The sequence below is a fragment of the Coregonus clupeaformis genome, chromosome 3 (genome assembly GCF_020615455.1).
Source record: "Coregonus clupeaformis isolate EN_2021a chromosome 3, ASM2061545v1, whole genome shotgun sequence".
Taxonomy (NCBI): Eukaryota; Metazoa; Chordata; class Actinopteri; order Salmoniformes; family Salmonidae; genus Coregonus; species Coregonus clupeaformis.
In genome coordinates, this window is record NC_059194.1 from 19,460,021 (window position 1) to 19,483,469 (window position 23,449).

Below are 23,449 nucleotides of genomic sequence, written 5' to 3' on the forward strand. Positions count from 1 at the left end.
CATGCCAATGCTCTAAAAACTCTCCTCTCTCATATGGCATAAAGACGAATACCTTACATGGTTTGTGTTGAGTCCCACAGCCATTTTGGATGTACCCTTACAATTCTCCCAACTGACTTAAAATGGTGTCTTGGACCAAACCACTGCTAGACAGTGACAAAGAGGGACTGTGTGAATTACACATTTCTTAGGTTATGCGACTTAATGTTTATTTAGGTGTCAGCTCTTGTAGGGTCAGCCAGCCTGTAGAAGATTAATGGCGAGACAAGGAGAGAATAGTGAACCTCCATAGCTCTTAAGGTGGCCTTATTCCCTTAGACTGCAAGGTAAAAAATGAGGCATTGTTATGCTAGGCATGTCGCGTTGAGGAAACAGAGAAGAGAAAGCTGTTGATCATCCCTGACTCATATCCGTAATGACCTGAAGATAAAGCCGGCAAAACGAGACACGTCGCGCCTCGCGGATCTGCCGCCAATGACAAATGCAAACGAAATACCTCAAGAAAATCCACGCTTGACATAGCCACCCTTGATGAATTGTTGATGAAGAAACATCCCCCTATCGTCTTGCCCCCTTCAGACTGTTGCCCAACTTAACAAATTACCTCACAATTAGGAATGCGAGAATGCACGTCGGGTCCAAGAAAGAGCTACGTGGAATATTTGGTATGGAAATGGCTCCCCCTGTAGAATATCAATGCTGAAAACGTGTACCAGGGAAACTGCTGAAAGTAAGAGGCCCTCGATGGCTGTGAAGCCTCTTTGGAATGAGTTATGGGCGGTTAAAAGGTCTAAAGAGAGAGGGCTGTTGCCGGGGCAAGCCATTTCATGAATAACAATCGCTGACACGTGTGTGTTTTTAACGGTCAGTAAATCAGACTGCCGGTACCCTTGCCGAAGGCGGACAGATGTTAGTGGCGATGACTGCTTGTTGACTGCTGGCATTTTGTTTGTTTACTTGACCCTCTTTGTGTTTGTTTACCGGTGCAGCCTGGCGTCAATCATCCGGGGTCTGGTGCTGACGGGAGACGGGACGCCCCTGATCGGAGTCAACGTGTCCTTCCGGGACTACCCAGAGTACGGCTACACCATCACGCGCCAGGACGGCATGTAAGAGAGCCACACACACACAGAATGAACATGTCCACACACCATCTCTGTCCTCCGAACAAGGTTCAGTGAAGGTCTGGTGATATACTATCTCTGCTCCACCAGTGGCGAGATGTCATGGCGGATATCCAAAACAAGCTAGCAAATGGAAATGACAGAGCATTGTGCCTCACAACAATAGCTCATGCAAATGTCACAGTGTTTGGGGCCATTTAGAACAAGGCTATTTAAAATGCATTGAATCAGCCAGGGCAGAATCAATCTGCCAGCAGTGTAGACTACCACAGGATTACTGTCTGACCTTCTTGGGCTATTACCATGGAGTTGTGGTGCATGGTCTCACTCTTAACCAAACAAAGTCGTACGGGGTACATACAGTGGGGAAAAAAGTATTTAGTCAGCCACCAATTGTGCAAGTTCTCCCACTTAAAAAGATGAGAGAGCCCTGTAATTTTCATCATAGGTACACGTCAACTATGACAGACAAATTGAGAATTTTTTTCCCAGAAAATCAAATTGTAGGATTTTTAATGAATTTATTTGCAAATTATGGTGGAAAATAAGTATTTGGTCACCTACAAACAAGCAAGATTTCTGGCTCTCACAGACCTGTAACTTCTTCTTTAAGAGGCTCCTCTGTCCTCCACTCGTTACCTGTATTAATGGCACCTGTTTGAACTTGTTATCAGTATAAAAGACACCTGTCCACAACCTCAAACAGTCACACTCCAAACTCCACTATGGCCAAGACCAAAGAGCTGTCAAAGGACACCAGAAACAAAATTGTAGACCTGCACCAGGCTGGGAAGACTGAATCTGCAATAGGTAAGCAGCTTGGTTTGAAGAAATCAACTGTGGGAGCAATTATTAGGAAATGGAAGACATACAAGACCACTGATAATCTCCCTCGATGTGGGGCTCCACGCAAGATCTCACCCCGTGGGGTCAAAATGATCACAAGAGCGGTGAGCAAAAATCCCAGAACCACACGGGGGGACCTAGTGAATGACCTGCAGAGAGCTGGGACCAAAGTAACAAAGCTTACCATCAGTAACACACTACGCCGCCAGGGACTCAAATCCTGCAGTGCCAGACGTGTCCCCCTGCTTAAGCCAGTACATGTCCAGGCCCGTCTGAAGTTTGCATTTGGATGATCCAGAAGAGGATTGGGAGAATGTCATGTGGTCAGATGAAACCAAAATATAACTTTTTGGTAAAAACTCAACTCGTCGTGTTTGGAGGACAAAGAATGCTGAGTTGCATCCAAAGAACACCATACCTACTCTGAAGCATGGGGGTGGAAACATCATGCTTTGGGGCTGTTTTTCTGCAAAGGGACCAGGACGACTGATCCGTGTAAAGGAAAGAATGAATGGGGCCATGTATCGTGAGATTTTGAGTGAAAACCTCCTTCCATCAGCAAGGCCATTGAAGATGAAACGTGGCTGGGTCTTTCAGCATGACAATGATCCCAAACACACCGCCCGGGCAACGAAGGAGTGGCTTCGTAAGAAGCATTTCAAGGTCCTGGAGTGGCCTAGCCAGTCTCCAGATCTCAACCCCATAGAAAATCTTTGGAGGGAGTTGAAAGTCCGTGTTGCCCAGCGACAGCCCCAAAACATCACTGCTCTAGAGGAGATCTGCATGGAGGAATGGGCCAAAATACCAGCAACAGTGTGTGAAAACCTTGTGAAGACTTACAGAAAACGTTTGACCTGTGTCATTGCCAACAAAGGGTATATAACAAAGTATTGAGAAACTTTTGTTATTGACCAAATACTTATTTTCCACCATAATTTGCTAATCAATTCATAAAAAATCCTACAATGTGATTTTCTGGATTATTTTTCTCATTTTGTCTGTCATAGTTGACGTGTACCTATGATGAAAATTACAGGCCTCTCTCATCTTTTTAAGTGGGAGAACCTGCACAATTGGTGGCTGACTAAATACTTTTTTCCCCCACTGTACATTCCACAGAAAACATTCAGCTCCACAGGAAGTTTATCAAAATATGTGGGTTATGTTTGTCTGGAATTAAAGGCTTATAATATTTAGTGATGTCTGGGACTGGCATAGTCACTCTTATGGAGCAGGAACCGCGGAGGTAGGGGCCCCTGATAGCCAAGGATTAGCCGATGTCTCCAGATATTCCGCCCTGTAACCCCTCGGACATAGCGCATGATAAATGACAGGGGATAATCGCACTTGGTTAGCCACCGTATCCGCTCAGGGTGTTAAGAGGGCAGAAACGACATCAAAGCTTGGCCCCTTGCAGCTGTGAGCTCCCCACTGCCCAAAGTGGATGGATAGAGGGGGAGATTTTTTTTGGGGGGGGGGTCAGTGGAGGAGGGAACGGTTTCAGGTCAGATGCACAGTTGTGTGTAAATGTGTGTCTGTGTTTCTCTCTCTCTCTGTGTGTGTGTTGTGTGTGTGTGTGTGTGTGTGTGTGTGTGCAGTGTCACCATGCAGATGCTTGACCCCCTGGGTAGTAAAGCTGGCTGAATATATAGAGCAGCACTTCAAAGACTCGCCCTTCATTTCCAAACCAGTAACTGTTGCCTGCACTATGTGATAGTAATTAAAACTGGTCCACCAGAGAAACTAACTTCTCAACAAGTTCAGACTTTAAGTGTCTCACTGCATCATGGTTGACTAAACAAACGTAATAAAATAGATTCAGTGAATGATAATAATATGTGAGCCGCAAAGAAATAAGACAACGGAAAAGAAAAGTTATTTGTTCCATTGAAAAAATATAATCTGGTTTGTAGCCCAACATTTATGAATATATATTTGAGTTTCCACTAAAATGCTTTGTCTTCTGGAGAGAAGTAAATGTAATTTGGCCAGCCTTCAAGGAAATCACACTGGGTAAAAATGTAAATCTATTTTTTTAATCACTTCTCCACGTTCATGGGGATGTCTCCAGGTTTGACCTGTTGGCCAATGGCGGTGCCTCGCTGACGCTGAGTTTGAAGCGTGCCCCTTTTCCCACACTGCACCGCACCGTGTGGTTACCCTGGAAGGTGTTCCACGTGATGGACACTGTGGTGATGAAGAGGGAGGACAACGATATCCCCAGCTGTTACCTCAGCGGCCTGCTCAGGCCCAGCCCCATCATCCTGGCCTCGCCCCTGTCCACCTTCTACAGAAGTTCCCCCGAGGACAGCCCCATCATCCCTGAGACCCAGGTAAGATTAGCCCTGGTTCTAGTACCTACTGCCAGGTATCTATTTCCCACAGCACATGGCATACACGGCAGTGTACAGCTGGGTGCATTAAAACGTTTCCCTGCACTGCAGTGCAGGTAGAAAATATATATATAATTCTACAAACTAGCGTTGCACGGTATGCCATACTTTCGGTACTTCTGTCAAATGTGTCTCACATCATTTACGGATTGAGAGGATTGAGTCTGTCTAGTAATTTGTCTGAACCTTCTCAAGGGGGCAATAGCTAGACAGCTGACATGGCACGAGCCACTTTTGAGAAGAAAACAAGAAGAGAGAGAAAATGCCAACAGCATGGCCTCTTCTACTTCCATGCCTGCAGCTTGTTGACAAAACTGTCTGCAGAAGCGAACTATGGGAATGTTCTGCTTACAGAGCAGATGATGAGGTTATATGAGTTGGTTATTTGAATCAACTGTGTAGTGCTAGGGGCAAAAACAAAAACGTGCACCCAAGGGAGAACCCAGGACCGATTTGGGAAACACTGATTTAGACTACTTGCTAGCAGTAGCCAGCCAGCCAGCAGCCCTGGGCAGAGCATTGCACCCTGGGAAGTAAAATGCACTCTGGGAGTCATAGTATGCTGTGTATTTCTATGGTGTGTAGACTATAGGGAGATAGTAATGGTCTCTTTTTGTAGGCACTAACTCTGCCATGGTTCGTTGGACAAAGCCTATGAGGAAAATTAATGGTGTTTTGGAGGGTTTTTGGATAAACTCCGAAAAAAATGTCTGTGGTAACCTTATTTTCTGCGTTTATTCCAAAACCCTTTTCTTTCCCCATTCATTTTTCCCATAGGGATGGCTGAACAAACCAGAGATTTTTAGGACTACAAGCTGGAGAGCTCTATTGCAATATAGAAGCTTCAGAAATTAGCTTCAACATGTTTTTTAGGTAGTTTTGGAACTAAACTATTCATTTAATACATTCAATGATTTAGCTGTAATGAATAATGAATCATAGGTCTAACAAATGTCATTTGACTCAATATTATGGCCGTAGATTAGCAAATTAACCCTAATATATATCAAATCACATTTCAAATGTAATTGTTTAGATGTAATTGTAAAATTATCTTGTCTGCTCTGAGTCTCAGATATGGTTTTACATAAGGAAAATTGAATATATTCTTCTGTTATTTATTATGGTGTTTTATTTTAGTTATTCTACCAGTTATCAACATATTGTTCAATGTTGAAAAAATTAAGCCCAGTGGTTATTCTGTGACATTAGCTAATACGCTTTCTTTTTTTTGCTGTGGTATCTTTCGGTATCGAGTATCGTTTTGGTATTGAGTATCGTTTTGGTATTGAGTATCGTTACGGTATCGTGTATCGTAATACTAAACCTGGTATCGGTATTGAAGTAAAAAATCTGGTATCGTGACAATACTACTACAAACTAGATATAACTGCACCAAAGGTTCCAGACATGCAGTTCATTGCATGGGTTATTGTTAGACGATTGCAAGCAAACTTGGCATTTGGTAAAGTTGGAATCAACCTGTGAGAGAGTTTGTCACATTAACGATGTACCATTGCTGCAGCACAGACATTTTGAAAAGTAACTTTTTAATGCACTCAGTTATATGTTCAGTACCTTTTCATAACGAATTCTGCTCAAACTCATAGGTCCTACACGAGGAAGTGGCCATACCTGGAAGTGACCTCAATCTGGTTTACCTGAGCTCCCGCACGTCCGGCTACAAGCCCATCCTCAAAGTCCTCATGACCCAGGAACGACTCCCGTTTGGACTCATGATGGTCCATCTGATGATTGCTGTCATGGGCAGACTGTTCCAGAAATCGTTCCCTGCTTTTCCCGACCTCTCGTATACCTTCGTCTGGGACAAGACAGACGCCTACAACCAGAAGGTCTACGGCTTGTCAGAGGCTGTAGGTGAGTTCCTGCCGATGATGAAACACAGCTGTCTGGAGATGTTATGTAAACATCGTCTGATAGTGGTGTGTGGTCCTAATGTAGTCTAGGAGGTTGAACTTTGGATGAACTCCTGACATTGATATCCTTTGAACTTCCTGATTGTTTTTGCAGTCAGAGGCATCATTGTTTTGTAATATGGTAAAACAGATGGAGAAATCCCAGACAACTGCATTTCTGAAGGGCACTATTCTGCTGACTTTGTTTTTTTGCATGTGTAATTACTCACCAGTTGAACCATGGGAAAAATGAATTATTTTTAATGTCATGCCCACGCTGTTGTATTTTGGTCCATAAATTAATTCATTTTGATAAAAATCAACAACATATTATTCCAGGTAATATGGTAATTTGACATCCAGATGCACTGTGAGCTAGCAGTATCTCAGACTTTATATGCTTGTAATGCCTATTGGCATACTAGTAAACACTCATCTGAGAGTATATCTCATACCCACAGAGAAGATTCTACAATCATAAAGAGATTTTACAAGTTCAGGCTTTTTCATACAGTAAAAGCCTCATCTTCTTTTTTACAAGCTCCTGGTAGATATTGATAGATTCATTATTTACCATTGTTGTTTCCAGTGTCTGTGGGATATGAGTATGAATCATGCCTAGATATGATCCTCTGGGAGAAGAGGACAGCCATTTTACAAGGTTATGAACTGGACGCCTCCAACATGGGGGGATGGATGTTGGACAAGCACCATATATTGGACATTCAAAATGGTAAGACTTTTTTTACACGGATCAATGGCGATGCTGTGTGTGTGTTTGTTTGTGTGTGCGGTTGTAGGATGGAAGCGTCATGGACAGGAGGTCTCTACCCTCAAATGCAGCATTAAATACTCAGATGAAGATTAAATATGGTTCATCATACCATTTACAGATAATAGAGGAGAGTTTTGACAGGTCGATCATTCATATTAATGATGTAATAAATCAGATACAATGACCCGGGGTGCAGAGCTCCCATCCTACTCAGAGATTCCATCCTACTCAGCCTTTTTGCAACAAGAGGGCATTTGCGGGCCAGGAAGGGAAACATTTCTCTGTATAGAAGTTACTGAAACCTATGCTGTAGTTCTTAGCTTTTGTCATCCAAACTTCTCTTTTGAATGAGTGTAAGAATAAAACACCAGACAGACAAAAAACATACTGCATGATCAGGGCCCTGTTCCATAAAACATCTTAAGTAAATGTTCCCCTTATCTTTTCCCTTAAATTTAAGTCAGTTGCACATAACATTTAAAGTGTATACCCCCCTTAAATTAAGTGAAAAGGTTGCCCATGAAGTCCCTTAAGTGATTCGTTCAGTATGGATATCAATGTAAACAGCATTTGTGATGGTGAATGTTGCTTTCCTCTGCCCTGGTTTCAAAAGGAAAACATCCACCAGCTAGCTAGCTAGCTAAACAATGGAAGGTGCACTATCCATGGCTATAAAACTAGCTGGCTAACTAGCTACCTACTCTGTAAGTTAGCTTGACGTGCTAGAAAGTAGCACGTCAAGTTGAGAAAAAAGTAACTACAATAAATGTTTTATTATCTCTGAATCAATTTGGTTCTCCTGTCTTGAATGTAGAAGTTCTATTTTGGGATCTCCCAAAATAAATGGGATCTCTTTGAGGAGACCTTCAGTCAGTGAATCAGGTTGTCTCCATGGTAACCAGAGACTCTTTCTGCCATAGGCTACATGCCTTCAAACTACCATAAAACCCGTAAATTATGCCCTTACCTAAGGAAATGTTTGAGAGGCTCTATGCAACACCCTTAAACAATTCCCTTAGGTAAGGGAAAATTATTCATTAAGGTAAACCCTTAAGGGAAACACTTTAGATGGTTGCACCATTACTACAGCGAAAACGGATTGCTTCTAGCCCAAACAGGTAAAAAGATATGACCCATATTACCGGCGCAATGTTTTTTTTTATTCCTATCGTGAATTGGCTATACATTCATAAACAATTTTGCGGGCTGTTCCAAAACCACTCGCGGGCATTTGTTTACACCTTGATCAGTCATGTAACCTCATTAGCTAGCTACCACCCTGTACTCAACCCTGCACCTTAGAGACTGCTGCCCTATGTACATAGTCATAGGGTCACTTTAAAAAAAATGTACATACTGTTTTACCCACTTCATATGTATATGCTGTATTCTAGTCAAGGCTCATCCTATATAACTACTGCTGTACACACCTTTTCTATTCATATAATATCCATAATGTCTATACACACCATCATATACAGTTGAAGTCGGAAGTTTACATAAACCTTAGCCAAATACATTTAAACTCAGTATTTCACAATTCCTGACATTTAATCCTAGTAAAAATTCCCTGTCTTAGGTCAGTGTCACGGATTCTGCCGAGGCTGCTCCTCCTCCTTCCTCGGGCAGGCTTCGGCGTTCGCCGTCCCCGGAGTACTAGCTACCACCGTTAGATGTTTCGATGTTAGATTGGTTTTGTCTGTCTATTGCACCTGTGTCCGTTTGTGTCTGATTATGTGTCCTATAAGTTGCCTGCTTTGTGTTGGTTAGTTTGTGTGTTATTGTACGCCTGTCCGTTGGTGCTGCTCTCTGTTTTTTGTTTTGTAGTTTACGCACAGTTTGCGTAATCGCTCGCCTCTGTTTTGTGTTGAGGCCGTTGTTTGTATTTTTGCCTAGTGTTTACTAGTAAAGTCTGTTGGACTAAGCTTCAGTGTCCTGCGCCTGACTCCCACACCACATTTACATCAGCCCTTGACAGAATAACACACCACTATGGAGTCAGCAGGAGCAGCGGCGGCACCCAAGTCGCTGGAGGAACGGATCAGCGATCAAGACACCATGATCCGGCAACTTGGGGCCGCCATGAACGAGGTGTCCAACACTCTGCGCCGTTTGGTCACTGGAGAGGTGCCCACGCCTTCGCACACCTTACCATCACCATCGGCCAGTCCTCCTCTCCCAGCACCGGAACCCAGTGGCATTCGGCTCTCGCTCCCGAGGGCATATGATGGTACCGCAGCCGGGTGTCAGGGGTTCCTCCTGCAGGTGGAACTCTACCTGGCCACCATACACCCGGCGCCCTCGGGATACGAGAGCGTCTCCGCCCTCATCTCCTGTCTATCCGGCAAGGCATTGGAGTGGGCCAACGCCGAATGGAGGGGAATAGACGCCGCCACCATCACCTACGCTGAGTTCTCCCGCCGCTTCAGGGCTGTGTTCGATCATCCACCTGAGGGGAAGGCGGCAGGGGAGCGTCTGTTCCACCTCCGACAGGGGAAGAGGAGTGCACAGGAGTTCGCCCTGGAGTTCCGGACTTTAGCGGCGGATGCGGGGTGGAATGAGAGGGCCCTCATCGACCATTATCGGTGCAGCCTACGAGAGGACGTTCGTCGTGAGCTGGCCTGCAGGGACACCAACCTATCCTTCGACCAGTTGGTGGACATTTCCATCCGTCTCGACACCCTGCTGGCTACCCGCGGACGTCCCGAATGGGGGGTCGTCCATTCCGCCCTCCAGCACCTCCGAGCCGATTCCCATGGAGCTCGGGGTGCTGGCGCTAGGGAGAGGAGGAGAGAGAACCCGAGGGGGGCCGTCCCTGCACCAACTGTGGCCGTGGAGGGCACACTGCGGCTAGGTGCTGGGGAGGGTCTCCTGGGAGAGGGGACAACAGGTCACGCACTGGGGAGTCATTTCAGGTGAGTAGGCGCCCCACTTACCCAGAGCTCTCTGTTGGTCACCTGTGTATACCTGTGAGATTTCCACAGGTGGCACCTCATTCCCAGCACAAGGCGCTAGTAGATTCAGGCGCAGCTGGGAATTTTGTTGATCGTGAATTTTGTTCTAGGTTAGGAATTCCCCTTCGGCCGGTGGAAGCCCCCTTCCCTGTTCATGCCCTAGACAGCCAGCCGCTGGGGTCGGGGTTGATTAGAGAAGTCACAGCACCACTTAAGATGACTACGCAGGGGGGTCATGAGGAGATCATTCAGTTTTATCTGATCGACTCCCCTGCGTATCCCGTGGTCCTGGGGCTTCCCTGGTTAAGCGCCCATGATCCTACCATTGCGTGGCAACAGAGGGCTCTTATGGAGTGGTCTGCCCAGTGTGTAGGGAGATGTCTAGGTGTTTCCTTAGGGGCGACCTCGGTGGAGAGTCCGAACCAAGTGCCCGCAATGCGCATTCCCCCTGAATATGAGGATTTAGCACTTGTGTTTAGCACGACTAGGGCAACACGGCTGCCACCTCATAGACAGGGGGATTGTGCGATAGATCTCCAAACAGGAGCGGCACTTCCGCGGAGCCGTGTGTATCCCCTGTCTCAAGAGGAGACAGCGGCTATGGAGACTTACATAGCCGAGTCCTTGGAACAGGGATACATACGGTCCTCCACTTCCCCGGTTTCCTCGAGTTTCTTCTTTGTGAAGAAGAAGGACGGGGGTTTGCGCCCGTGTATTGATTACCGTAGTCTCAATCAGATCACGGTTAAGTACAGTTATCCTCTTCCTCTGATTACGACTATGACTGAGTCATTACGCGGAGCGCGGTTCTTCACAAAGTTGGATCTCAGGAGCGCGTACAATTTAGTGCGCATTAGGGAGGGGGATGAATGGAAAACAGCATTTAGCACCACCTCGGGTCATTACGAGTATCTCGTCATGCCATACGGGTTAATGAATGCTCCTTCAGTCTTCCAATCCTTTGTGGACGAGATTTTCCGGGACATGCATGGGCAGGGTGTGGTAGTATACATCGACGACATCCTAGTGTACTCTTCTACACGAGCCGAGCATGTAGCCCTGGTGCGCCGAGTGTTGAGGAGGCTGTTGGAGCATGACTTGTATGTCAAGGCAGAGAAATGCTTGTTTTTCCAGGAGTCCATCTCCTTTTTGGGTTATCGATTGTCCGCGTCTGGTGTGAAGATAGAGGTTGACCGTGTGTCGGCCGTGCGTAATTGGCAAACTCCAACCACTGTAAAAGAGGTGCAGCAGTTTTTGGGTTTTGCTAATTACTACCGGAGGTTTATCCGGGGCTTTGGACAGGTGGCAGCTCCCATTACGTCCCTGCTAAAGGGGGGCCCGGTGCGTTTGCAGTGGTCAGCTGAAGCGGACAGGGCATTTGTTAAACTGAAGAACCTGTTCACTTCGGCTCCGGTGCTGGCGCTTCCGGACACCGCTTTACCATTCCAAGTTGAGGTAGACGCGTCCGAGGCCGGTATTGGGGCAGTTCTGTCGCAACGGTCCGGCACGCCACCTAAACTCCGCCCCTGTGCGTTCTATTCTAAGAAGCTCAGCCCGGCGGAGCGTAATTATGACATAGGGGACAGGGAGCTGTTAGCTGTGGTTCAGGCCCTAAAGGTGTGGAGGCATTGGCTTGAGGGGGCTCAACACCCTTTCCTCATTCTGACTGACCACCGTAACCTGGAGTACATCCGGGCAGCTAGGAGATTAAACCCTCGTCAGGCTAGGTGGAACATGTTCCTGACCCGGTTTGTTTTTAAGATCACATACATCCCAGGGTCCCAGAACGGTAAGGCAGACGCCCTGTCCCGGCGGTATGACACAGAGGAGAGGTCCATTGAGCCTACTCCCATACTGCCGGAGTCTTGTCTGGTGGCTCCGGTGGTGTGGGAGGTCGATGCGGAGATCGAGCGGGCATTGCGTACCGACCCTACTCCCCCAGAGTGTCCTGTGGGGCGGACGTACGTTCCGCTCGAGGTTCGTGATCGCCTTATTTATTGGGCTCATACATCACCCTCCTCTGGACATCCAGGTATTGGCCGGACAGTGCACTGCCTTAGCGTGAAATACTGGTGGCCAACGTTAGCTAGGGATGTGAGGGTTTATGTCTCCTCCTGCTCGGTGTGCGCCCAGTGTAAGGCGCCTAGACACCTACCCAGGGGAAAGTTACATCCCCTGCCCATTCCACAACGACCATGGTCCCACCTCTCGGTGGATTTTGTAACCGACCTTCCCCCCTCCCAGGGGAATACCACCATTTTGGTCGTTGTGGATCGGTTTTCCAAGGCCTGTCGTCTCCTCCCAATGCCGGGTCTCCCTACTGCCCTACAGACCGCTGAGGCCCTATTTACCCACCTTTTCCGGCACTATGGGGTTCCCGAGGATATAGTGTCTGACCGAGGTCCCCAGTTCACCTCCAGAGTCTGGGGGGCATTCATGGAACGCTTGGGGGTCTCGGTGAGCCTTACCTCGGGTTACCACCCAGAGAGCAATGGGCAGGTAGAACGAGTCAACCAGGATGTGGGTAGGTTTCTGAGGTCCTATTGCCAGGGCCGGCCGGAGGAGTGGTCAAGGTATATCCCCTGGGCAGAGATGGCACAGAACTCTCTCCGCCACTCCTCCACCAATCTAACCCCTTTCCAGTGTGTGTTAGGGTATCAGCCGGTTCTGGCACCATGGCACGAGAGCCAGATCGAGGCTCCTGCGGTGGATGAGTGGATTCGGCGCTTGGAGGAGACGTGGAACGCTGCTCATGTCCATCTGCAGCGGGCCATCCGTCGACAGAAGGCGAGTGCCGATCGCCACCGCAGTGAGGGTCCGGTGTACGCACCGGGAGATCGAGTCTGGCTCTCGACTCGAAACCTGCCCCTCCGCCTGCCCTGCCGGAAGCTGGAGGAACGGTGCTGGGTGCCTAGGAGGGATATCCTAGATCCATCTCTCCTGACTGAGTTCCACCGTGGTCATCCCAGGCGCCCGGCTCCGCGTCCTCCTGGTCGTCCCCGAGGCCGGGGTCGGCGCACGGCTGGGGCCGCGCGTCAAGGGGCGGGTACTGTCACGGATTCTGCCGAGGCTGCTCCTCCTCCTTGCTCGGGCAGGCTTCGGCGTTCGCCGTTCCCGGAGTACTAGCTACCACCGTTAGATGTTTCGATGTTAGATTGGTTTTGTCTGTCTATTGCACCTGTGTCCGTTTGTGTCTGATTATGTGTCCTATAAGTTGCCTGCTTTGTGTTGGTTAGTTTGTGTGTTATTGTACGCCTGTCCGTTGGTGCTGCTCTCTGTTTTTTGTTTTGTAGTTTACGCACAGTTTGCGTAATCGCTCGCCTCTGTTTTGTGTTGAGGCCGTTGTTTGTATTTTTGCCTAGTGTTTACTAGTAAAGTCTGTTGGACTAAGCTTCAGTGTCCTGCGCCTGACTCCCACACCACATTTACATCAGCCCTTGACAGTCAGTTAGGATCACCACTTTATTTTAAGAATGTGAAATGTCAGAATAATAGTAGAGAGAATTATTTATTTCAGCTTTTATTTCTTTCATCACATTCCCAGTGGGTCAGAAGTTGACATACACTCAATTCGTATTTGGTAGCATTGCCTTTAAATTGTTGGGTCAAACGTTTCGGGTAGCCTTCCACAAGCTTCCCACAATAAATTGGGTGACCCACTGGAATTGTGATACAGTGAATTATAAGTGAAATAATCTGTCTGTAAACAGTTGTTGGAAAAATTACTTGTGTCATGCACAAAGTAGATGTCCTAACCGACTTGCCAAAACTATAGTTTGTTAACAAGAAATTTGTGGAGTGGTTGAAAAACTAGTTTTAATGACTCCAACCTAAGTGTATGTAAACTTCCGACTTCAACGGTACATACAGTGCCTTCAGAAAGCATTCACACCCCATGTCAGTGGAATTACTTTTTACAAATTAATAAAAAAATGAAAAGCTGAGATGTCTTAAGTCAATAAGTATTCAACCCCTTTGTTATTAAAAGCCTAAATAAGTTCATGAGTAAAAATGTGCTTAACAAGTCACATAATAAGTTGCATGGACTCACTCTGTGTGCAATAATAGTGTTTACCATGATTTTTTAATGACTACTTCATATCTGTACCCCACACATACAATTATCTGTAAGGTCCCTCAGTCAAGCAGTGAATTTCAAACACAGATTCAACCACAAAGACCAGGGAGGTTTTCCAATGCCTCGCAACGAAGGGCACCTTTTGGTTGATATGTGAAAATAAAAGAGCAGACATCGAATATATCCCTTTGAGCATGGTGAAGTTATTAATTACACTTCAGATGGTGTATCAATACACCCAGTCACTACAGAGATACAGGCGTCCTTCCTAACTCAGTTGCCGGAGAGGAAGGATTTCACCATGAGGCCAATGGTCACTTTAAAACAGTTACAGAGTTTAATGGCTGTGATAGGAGAAAACTGAGGATGGATCAACAACATTGTAGTTACTCCACAATTCTAATTGACATAGTGAAAAGAAGGAAACCTGTACAGAATACAAATATTCCAAAACATGCATCCTGTTTGCAACAAGGCACTAAAGTAATACTGCAAAACATGTGGCAAAGTAATTCACTTTTTGTCCTGAATACAAAGAGTTGTGTTTGGGGCAAATCCAATACAACACATTAATGAGTACCACTCTCCATATTTTCAAGCATAGTGGGGGCTGCATCATGTTATGGGTATGCTTGTAATCGTTAAGGACTGGGAAGTTTTTCAAGATAAAAAATAAATGGATTGGAGCTATGCACAGGCAAAATCCTAGAGGAAAACATGGTTGTCTGCTTTCCACCAAACACTGGGAGATTAATTCACCTTTCAGCAGGACAATAACCTAAAACCAAGGCCAAATCTACACTGGATTTGCTGACCAAGAAAACAGTGAATGTTCTGGAGTGGCCTAGTTACAGTTTTGACTTAAATCTGCTTGAAAATCTATGGCAAGACCTGAAATGGTTGTCTAGCAATGATTAACAACCAATTTAACTGAGCTTGAAGAATTTTGAATCCAAACCTTTTAGTATTTTTTTGTCACAAATCCAATGCAAGTCACTGTAACCTTCATTAGCATTTTCACGCTTCATGTCCAAATCATCAGTATCAAAAAATGTATTGTGGAACTAAATTATTTTACTTATAGATGATTTGGATATAAAGCCCCAAAATACTAATATAGGTACCATTGAATTGCATTGGATTTGTGCCACAAATGCTAAAAAGTTAGCATTTGAAACAGTGGTCAGGTAAACAAAACCAAAGCATGGGTTGCTGTCATACCTGTTACATAGAATGCTACAAGGTAATAAAACCAATATGAAATTTGGGTGAACTAACCCTTTAACAAAATAATTAATTTAATAGCTGGAACAGCACCATCTAGTGGTCAGAACCTGGTAATATCAGGATGGGACATAAACCCAACAACTTCAATTATAACTTTTTCTGAAGTTGAGGAAAATAACATGACCAAATTCACTGACAATATATTACATAGGATGAAGAAACAATACTCTGAGCCGCAGCTCCATACTACTTGTCAAACATAGAGAAATGATACTATATACTCGTTGTTGGGGTGGGATTGGTGTGGGGTATGGGTGGTCCTTGGATGGCTTTTGACCACTTCTTTGGATTCCTCATGTCTTATTCATTGTTAGAAAAAAGTTTAGTCCAAATAAGATGTTAGGTACTATAATTATTGCATATTGTATGAATCCTATATATTAAAATGCCCATGTTGGGTGCAATCAATTAGCTTAATTTTATTTCCGGAATGCTTATCTTATCCATTTCTAACTACAGAAACGATTTCAGAACAATCTGAGATGGTGGGTCTCTTGGCTTGCTAAAATGACATGGAACAACCCTAGGCCTATTCTAACATTGAGAATGCACTAGGCCTCTCTCTTTCAGCCTGCCTGGTTTGAGCGACAGTAATCCCTCTCCAACTCTCGATCTTTGTCACAGTTGTCCTTGGGAATTTGTGTTACCCTTTCATCCATTTGTGTCCCTCAACTCTAGGTTTGTGAGCAAAGGCTTTCACTACTGACTGCCCCTTCATCTAGAATTTTATGGAGGAGGTCACAGCCTATTGCCTTTTGGCCCACATAGTTTATATACACCTTTCAGGTTCTATTGTAATTGCTATGGCTATAACCGATGTTTACTCATGTTAGTGAATGGTCTGTTTGATTGTCATACCCAGTTATGCCATGGAACCATGTGTGTATTCTAACTATTTGCGCAAACATATACTGTATATATATATATATATTTTTTTTTTTTTTTTTTTCATTTAGCAGACACTCTTATCCAGAGCAACTTACAGTAGTGAGTGCATTCATTTTCATACTTTCTTCATACTGGCCCCCCATTGGATTTGAACCCACAACCCTGGCATTGCAAGTGCCATGCTCTACCACCTGAGCTACACGGGTATCAATGTGCAAACATCTGCACAATATACAGTAACTCTGGCAACAAAAACCCCTCGGATATTATACAAAACTGGGTTCCCTTAACAGGTTATTGCTCACAATATGCTTCAGGAAATATTTCATCGAACTAGCGTACAGAAGTCAATCTGCATCTTTTGTGTTTACACCACTATGCTATGTATTTTCTGGCTGTTCATTAAACATAAAAAATAACTGATATTTAGCTGAACCAAATCTGTCAAAAACATCTAGCACACAAAGTTTTGCAAAGAGCGTTGAAAAATAATATTGAGAACTGTTCCAGCTTGACTGCTGCCAAAGCATTGTGTTTCATCCCACCTGTCTCAGGGTAAAGCTAGCTCGTCTCAAAGCCTTCACACAGCAGCGCCAGCGCACAGTGGGGGGGATCGCTGTCTCTAGATGTGAAGCTTCGTGATCAACAGATGTGTAGATGCGATATCCATTTCATCTTCGGCATATGATATGCTAATACTTATCGTGTCCTGCATTAGATTGGGTATCAATGTGCAATGTCTGGTTGTATTATGTTTATTAGGTGTGAGGTAGAATTGTTTTGTCAGATTTGTGTAGTTTGATATTGATACATGAACGACTGAAATGAAGGACACATGCAGATACAGATGGTGTCTCACTTGTCTTTGCTATCAGGACTCCAAAGAGTGTTCAGTTTTCACCCCTTTTCTTTCTTTCAAACCATTCAAATAGATTCAGAAATTTGTTTAAATCAGAAAAGGTGAGAAATATTTAAGCAGAATGACAATATCCTCTTCTACTTTCCATTTCACAATCCCATTAGTTTCACCCACAGATAGTATGTCAAATGTGTGAAATGATTGACGGTTTCCCAGTCAACAGACACTTAGATGTCAGTGGCACAACATGCCATGTCAGATAATGGGCATTACAGGGAAAGTGTATACCTCATGTAATTGTGTATGCCCTTTACAATGTGTTAATATTTTAATATATTGTATCTTGTCGGCCTTGTTTGTTGGCACGAGATATTTCAGATAGTCATGAGGATTAGTTTTGTATTTGTATTTATTAAGGATCCAGCAACATTAAGGCAGTTATATACAGTTTAAATTATTACATGACATTACATTTCATAACAATTTACCCAATACATTTAGCGTGTTCCCTCAGGCAACTACTCCACTGTCACATATTTACAATACAACATCCATGTGTACGTGTGTGTAGAGTGCTTGTCTTATCATGTGTATGTGTGTCTATGCCTGTGTGTGTCTCTTCACAGTCCCCGCTGTTTCATAAGGTGTATTATTATTTGTTTTTTAAAATCGGATTCTACTTCTTGCATCAGTTACCTGATATGGAATAGAGTTCCATGTAGCCATGGCGCTCTATGTAGTACTATGTACCTCCCATAGTCTGTTCTTGACTTGGGGCTTGTGAAGAGACCTTTGGTGGCATGTCTTGTGGGATATGCATGGGTGTCCGAGCTGTGTGCTAGTAGTTTAAACAGACAGCTCGGTGCATTCAGCTTGTCAACACTTCTTACAAAAACAAGTAGTGATGAAGTCAATCTCTCCTCCACTTTGAGCCATTTACATGCATATTATTAATGTTAGCTCTCTGTGTACATTTAAGGGCCAGCGGGGCTGCCCTGTTCCGAGCCAATTGTAATTTTCAGAGGTCCCTCTTTGTGGCACCTGATCACACGACTGAATAGTAGTCCAGGTGCGACAAACCTAGAGCCTGTAGGACCTGCCTTGTTGATATAGTTGTTAAAAAGGCAGAGCAGCGCTATATTATGGACAGACTTCTCCCCATATCAGCTACTGTTGTATTAACATGTTTTGACCATGACAGTTTACATTTTAGTCATTTAGCAGACGCTCTTATCCAGAGCGACTTACAGTTAGTGAATACATTTATTTATTTTTTATACTGGCCCCCCGTGGGAAACAAACCCACAACCCTGGCGTTGCAAACGCCATGCTCTATCAACTGAGCTACATCCCTGCCGGCCATTCCCTCCCCTACCCTGGACGACGCTGGGCCAATTGTGCGCCGCCCATGAGTCTCCCGGTCCCGACAGAGCCTGGATTCGAACCAGGATCTCTAGTGGCAGAGTTAGCACTGCGATGCAGTGCCTTAGACCACTGCGCCACTCAGGAGTTTACAATCCAGGGTTACTCCAAGCAGTTTAGTCACCTCAACTTGCTCAATTTCCACATTATTTATTACAAGATTTAGTTGAGGTTTAGGGTTTAGTGAATGATTTGTCTAGAAAATTTAGGACTAACTTTTTCCTTGCCACCCATTCTGAAACTAGCTGAAACTCTTTGTTAATTGTTGCAGTGATTTCACTCGCTGTAGTAGCTGACGTGTACCGTGTTGAGTCATCCGCATACATAGACACACTGGCTTTACTCACGGCCAGTGGCATGTCATTAGTAAAGATTGAAAAAAGGTAAGGGGCCTAGACAGCTGCCCTGGGAATTCCTGATTCTACCTGGATTATGTTGGAGAGGCTTCCATTAAAGACCACCCCCTGTGTTCTGTTAGACAGGTAAGTCTTTATCCACAATATAGCAGGGGGTGTAAAGCCATAATACATACGTTTTTCCATCAGCAGACTATGATCGATAATGTCAAAAGCTGCACTGATGTCTAACAAAACAGCTCCCACAGTCTTTGTATCATCAATTTCTCTCAGCCAATAATCAGTCATTTGTGTAAGTGCCATGCTTGTTGAATGGCCTTTCCTATAAGCGTGCTGAAAGTCTGTTGTCAATTTGTTTACAGTAAAATAGGATTGTTTCTGGTCAAACATAATTTTTTTCAAAAGTTGACTAAGGCTGATTGGTCGGCTATTTGAGCCAGTAAAGGGGGCTTTACTGTTCTTGGGTAGCAGAATTACTTTTGCTTCCCTCCAGGCCTGTGGGCACACACTTTCTAGTAGGCTTAGATTGAAGATATGGCAAATAGGAGTGGCAATATCGTCTGCTATTATCGCAGTAATTTTCCATCCAAGTTGTTAGACCCCAGTGGCTTGTCATTGTTGATAGACAACAATCATCTTTTCACTTTACAATTACAAGGATTGTATTTCATAATTTGATCAGTTATACTTGTATGTCAGCGTTTGTTGCTGTCATGCCTAAGTTAGAAAATCTTGCCAATGAAAAAATCATTAAAGTAGTTGGCAAAATCAGTGGATTTTGTGATGAATGTGCCATCTGATTCAATGAATGATGGAGCTGAGTTTGCCTTTTTGCCCAAAATTTAATTGAAGGTGCTCCAAAGCTTTTTACTATCATTCTTTGTAATTTATCTTTGTTTCATAGTGTAGTTTCTTCTTCTTTTTATTCAGTTTAGTCACATGATTTCTCAATTTGCAGTACGTTTGCCAATCTGTTGTGCAGCCAGACTATTTTGCCATTTATTTTGCCTCATCCCTCGCAACCATACAATTTTTCAATTCCTTATCAATCCACAGGGATTGGGTGCATGCTTATTAGTAACTGGAATAAGCAATTTCATAAATGTGTCAAGTGTAGTGTCTGGTTGCAGGTAGAGGCCCTTAACAAATTCAGTCTGATTAATAAATATATCCACTACAGTCACACTCCTGATGAAGCTACATTATACAGTGAGGGAAAAAAGTATTTGATCCCCTGCTGATGTTGTACGTTTGTCCATTGACAAAGAAATTATCAGTCTATAATTTTAATGGTAGGTTTATTTGAACAGTGAGAGACAGAATAACAACAAAAACATCCGGAAAATAAATGTCAAAAATATTATAAATTGATTTTGCATTTTAATGAGGGAAATAAGAATTTGACCCCCTCTCAATCAGAAAGATTTCTGGCTCCCAGGTGTCTTTTATACAGGTAACGAGCTGAGATTAGGAGCACACTATTAAAGGGAGTGCTCCTAATCTCAGTTTGTTACCTGTATAAAAGACACCTGTCCACAGAAGCAATCAATCAATCAGATTCCGAACTCTCCACCATGGCCAAGACCAAAGAGCTCTCCAAGGATGTCAGGGACAAGATTGTAGACCTACACAAGGCTGGAATGGGCTACAAGACCATCGCCAAGCAGCTTGGCGAGAAGGTGACAACAGTTGGTGCGATTATTCGCAAATGGAAGAAACACAAAATAACTGTCAATCTCCCTCGGCCTGGGGCTCCATGCAAGATCTCACCTTGTGGAGTTGCAATGATCATGAGAACAGTGAGGAATCAGCCCAGAAATACACGGGAGGATCTTGTCAAAGATCTCAAGGCAGCTGGGACCATAGTCACCAAGAAAACAATTGGTAACACACTACGCCGTGAAGGACTGAAATTCTGCAGCGCCCGCAAGGTCCCCCTGCTCAAGAAAGCACATATACAAGCCCGTCTGAAGTTTGCCAATGAACATCTGAATGATTCAGAGGAGAACTGGGTGAAAGTGTTGTGGTCAGATGAGACCAAAATCGAGCTCTTTGGCATCAACTCAACTCGCCGTGTTGGAGGAGGAGGAATGCTGCCTATGATCCCAAGAACACCATCCCCACCGTCAAATATGGAGGTGGAAACATTATGCTTTGGGGGTGTTTTTCTGCTAAGGGGACAGGACAACTTCACCGCATCAAAGGGACGATGGACGGGGCCATGTACCGTCAAATCTTGGATGAGAACCTCCTTCCCTCAGCCAGGGCATTGAAAATGGGTCGTGGATGGGTATTCCAGCAGGACAATGACTCAAAACACATGGCCAAGGCAACAAAGGAGTGGCCCAAGAAGAAGCACATTAAGGTCCTGGAGTGGCCTAGCCAGTCTCCAGTCCTTAATCCCATAGAAAATCTGTGGAGGTAGCTGAAGGTTCGAGTTGCCATACATCAGCCTCGAAACCTTAATGACTTGGAGAAGATCTGCAAAGAGGAGTGGGTCAAAATCCCTCCTGAGATGTGTGCAAACCTGGTGGCCAACTACAAGAAACGTCTGACCTCTGTGATTGCCAACAAGGGTTTTGCCACTAAGTCATTTTTGCAGAGGGGTCAAATACTTATTTCCCTCATTAAAATGCAAATCAATTTATAACATTTTTGACATGCATTTTTCTGGATTTTTATGTTGTTATTCTGTCTCTCACTGTTCAAATAAACCTACCATTAACATTATAGACTGATCATGTCTTTGTCAGTGGGCAAACGTACAAAACCAGCAGGGGATCAAATACTTTTTTCCCTCACTGTATATGGTATCAGTCCTTCTCCTGGTGACTCCAAACGTAGCGATATGGTATCATTCCTTCTCCTCTTGGTGACTCCAGATGTAGCTATATGGTATCAGTCCTTCTCCTCCTGGTGACTCCAGACGTAGCGATATGGTATCAGCCCTTCTTCTGGTGACTCCGACGTAGCTATATGGTATCTGTTGTTCTCCTGGTGACTCCAGACGTGGCAATAAGGTATCAGTCCTTCTCCTGGTGACTTCAGATGCAACTATATGGTATCAGTCCTTCTCCTGGTGACTGTCTCCATTGTCCCCTTGCCTTCCCTGTCTGAGGAGTCTACTGTGATGTAGTTAAGAGTTTTCCTCTTCTCCTCTGGCGAGGACTCTTAACAGTCTCTCTCTCGCTCGCTCCCCTCTGGGGCCTGTCTAACTAGATAAGGCCTGTGCTGTAGCTATGCTCCCTCTACACCTCTTCCCCCCTTCTCCCTCCCTCCTTTCCTCCCCCTCTCTCTGCTGCAAAGTGGCTATATGCCCTCTGTTAAAGCAAGGCTGTCGAGCGCTATAAACATGTTCAGATCTTCAGTGGCCTTAGCCTGGGTACAGTGACATATTGTAGCTCTGTCAGACGGACTCTGTCAGAGAGAGTGGGACTGTAAAGTGGGTGGGAGCGTTAATGTGTGTGCTAGAGAGAAGGTGGGGGAAATGTATGTGTGTATTTAATTAATTACATTAGACTTTCTGTATGTAAAAAAGGTACTCTCATTGGGACTTGCGGTAATTAGGGTAAATTCAGAATTATGATAGTGAAGGTAACGTGTGACATCTTGTGCTTGTTATTCCATAATTACTTGGTTATTACTTTGCAATAAGGCCATCGGGAATACTTGCTTTCGAGTCAGCCCTAGTTCAGCGTTAGATCACTCACATAGCATGTCTCCGTAGCTGAGCAGACAGATGGATTGCAGTGCAATTAAATCCCCAAGGTCGTGCGTTTGATGGCGTCACGCACAATGCCGTCCCCCAAACCCATTAATCTTTGTTAGCCGCACATTTGCAATGCTCTCCATTACAAAGAAACGGAGCAGTGGGATTGTCTTGCCAGCAGTCTCCCTAGACAAAGTCTTCATTTGAGTTCCCCACTTTTAATTAATCAATGAAAGGAACTAATCGGAGAGGGACAAACATACATCGAGATGGCGGCTATGCACGCAGGGGTAATGTCGAGGGAACCGGCGGTGCTACACCGGGCGTTCAGTGCTGCCATCGATCCGGTAATGAGGAAGAGAGTGTGTCGAAATTCAAATGCGTTGCCAGGGTGTGATTAATTAAGTGCTCCTAGCATGCAATTCACCACTTTGATGTTTTTTCTTTTTTTTTTCTTTTGAAGTCTAATCCACCATATCCCTCCCCCCGAAAAAAAATACTAGTTATATTTGCCCCTCGATCAAATATTTATCTGTAATGACTGATGAAGTTCAATTGAAGTTCTGTTACTTTTGGGAGGTATATTGTGTGCTGCATTCGTCTATCCCTCCTCACCATGACTTGGAGTACTGGGAGGAAATGGAACAGGGTCTTGGCGAGATTGAAAGAACATCATGTTCTGTTAAGAGGTTACTATTAATTGATGAGTTTCCGAATACCACTAAACAGATTCTTCACAAAAATTATGTCACGATTCAAGAGACATTGAAATAACCACATACAGTGGGGAAAAAAAGTATTTAGTCAGCCACCAATTGTGCAAGTTCTCCCACTTAAAAAGA

At 44.5% G+C, this 23,449-nt stretch overlaps 1 protein-coding gene across 3 annotated transcripts in view; it reads left to right on the forward strand.

The window, feature by feature from the left end:
• The window catches only part of si:dkey-237h12.3 (teneurin-3), a 183,076-nt gene that overhangs the window by 131,548 nt on the left and 28,079 nt on the right, over positions 1 to 23,449 (forward strand). For all 3 annotated transcript variants that reach the window (XM_041850551.2, XM_041850558.2, XM_041850567.2), the window contains 4 exons: positions 990 to 1,109; positions 4,042 to 4,303; positions 5,974 to 6,241; positions 6,869 to 7,012. In XM_041850551.2, the coding sequence (XP_041706485.2) occupies positions 990 to 1,109; positions 4,042 to 4,303; positions 5,974 to 6,241; positions 6,869 to 7,012 (794 nt within the window). The remainder of the gene's footprint in view (positions 1 to 989; positions 1,110 to 4,041; positions 4,304 to 5,973; positions 6,242 to 6,868; positions 7,013 to 23,449) is intronic.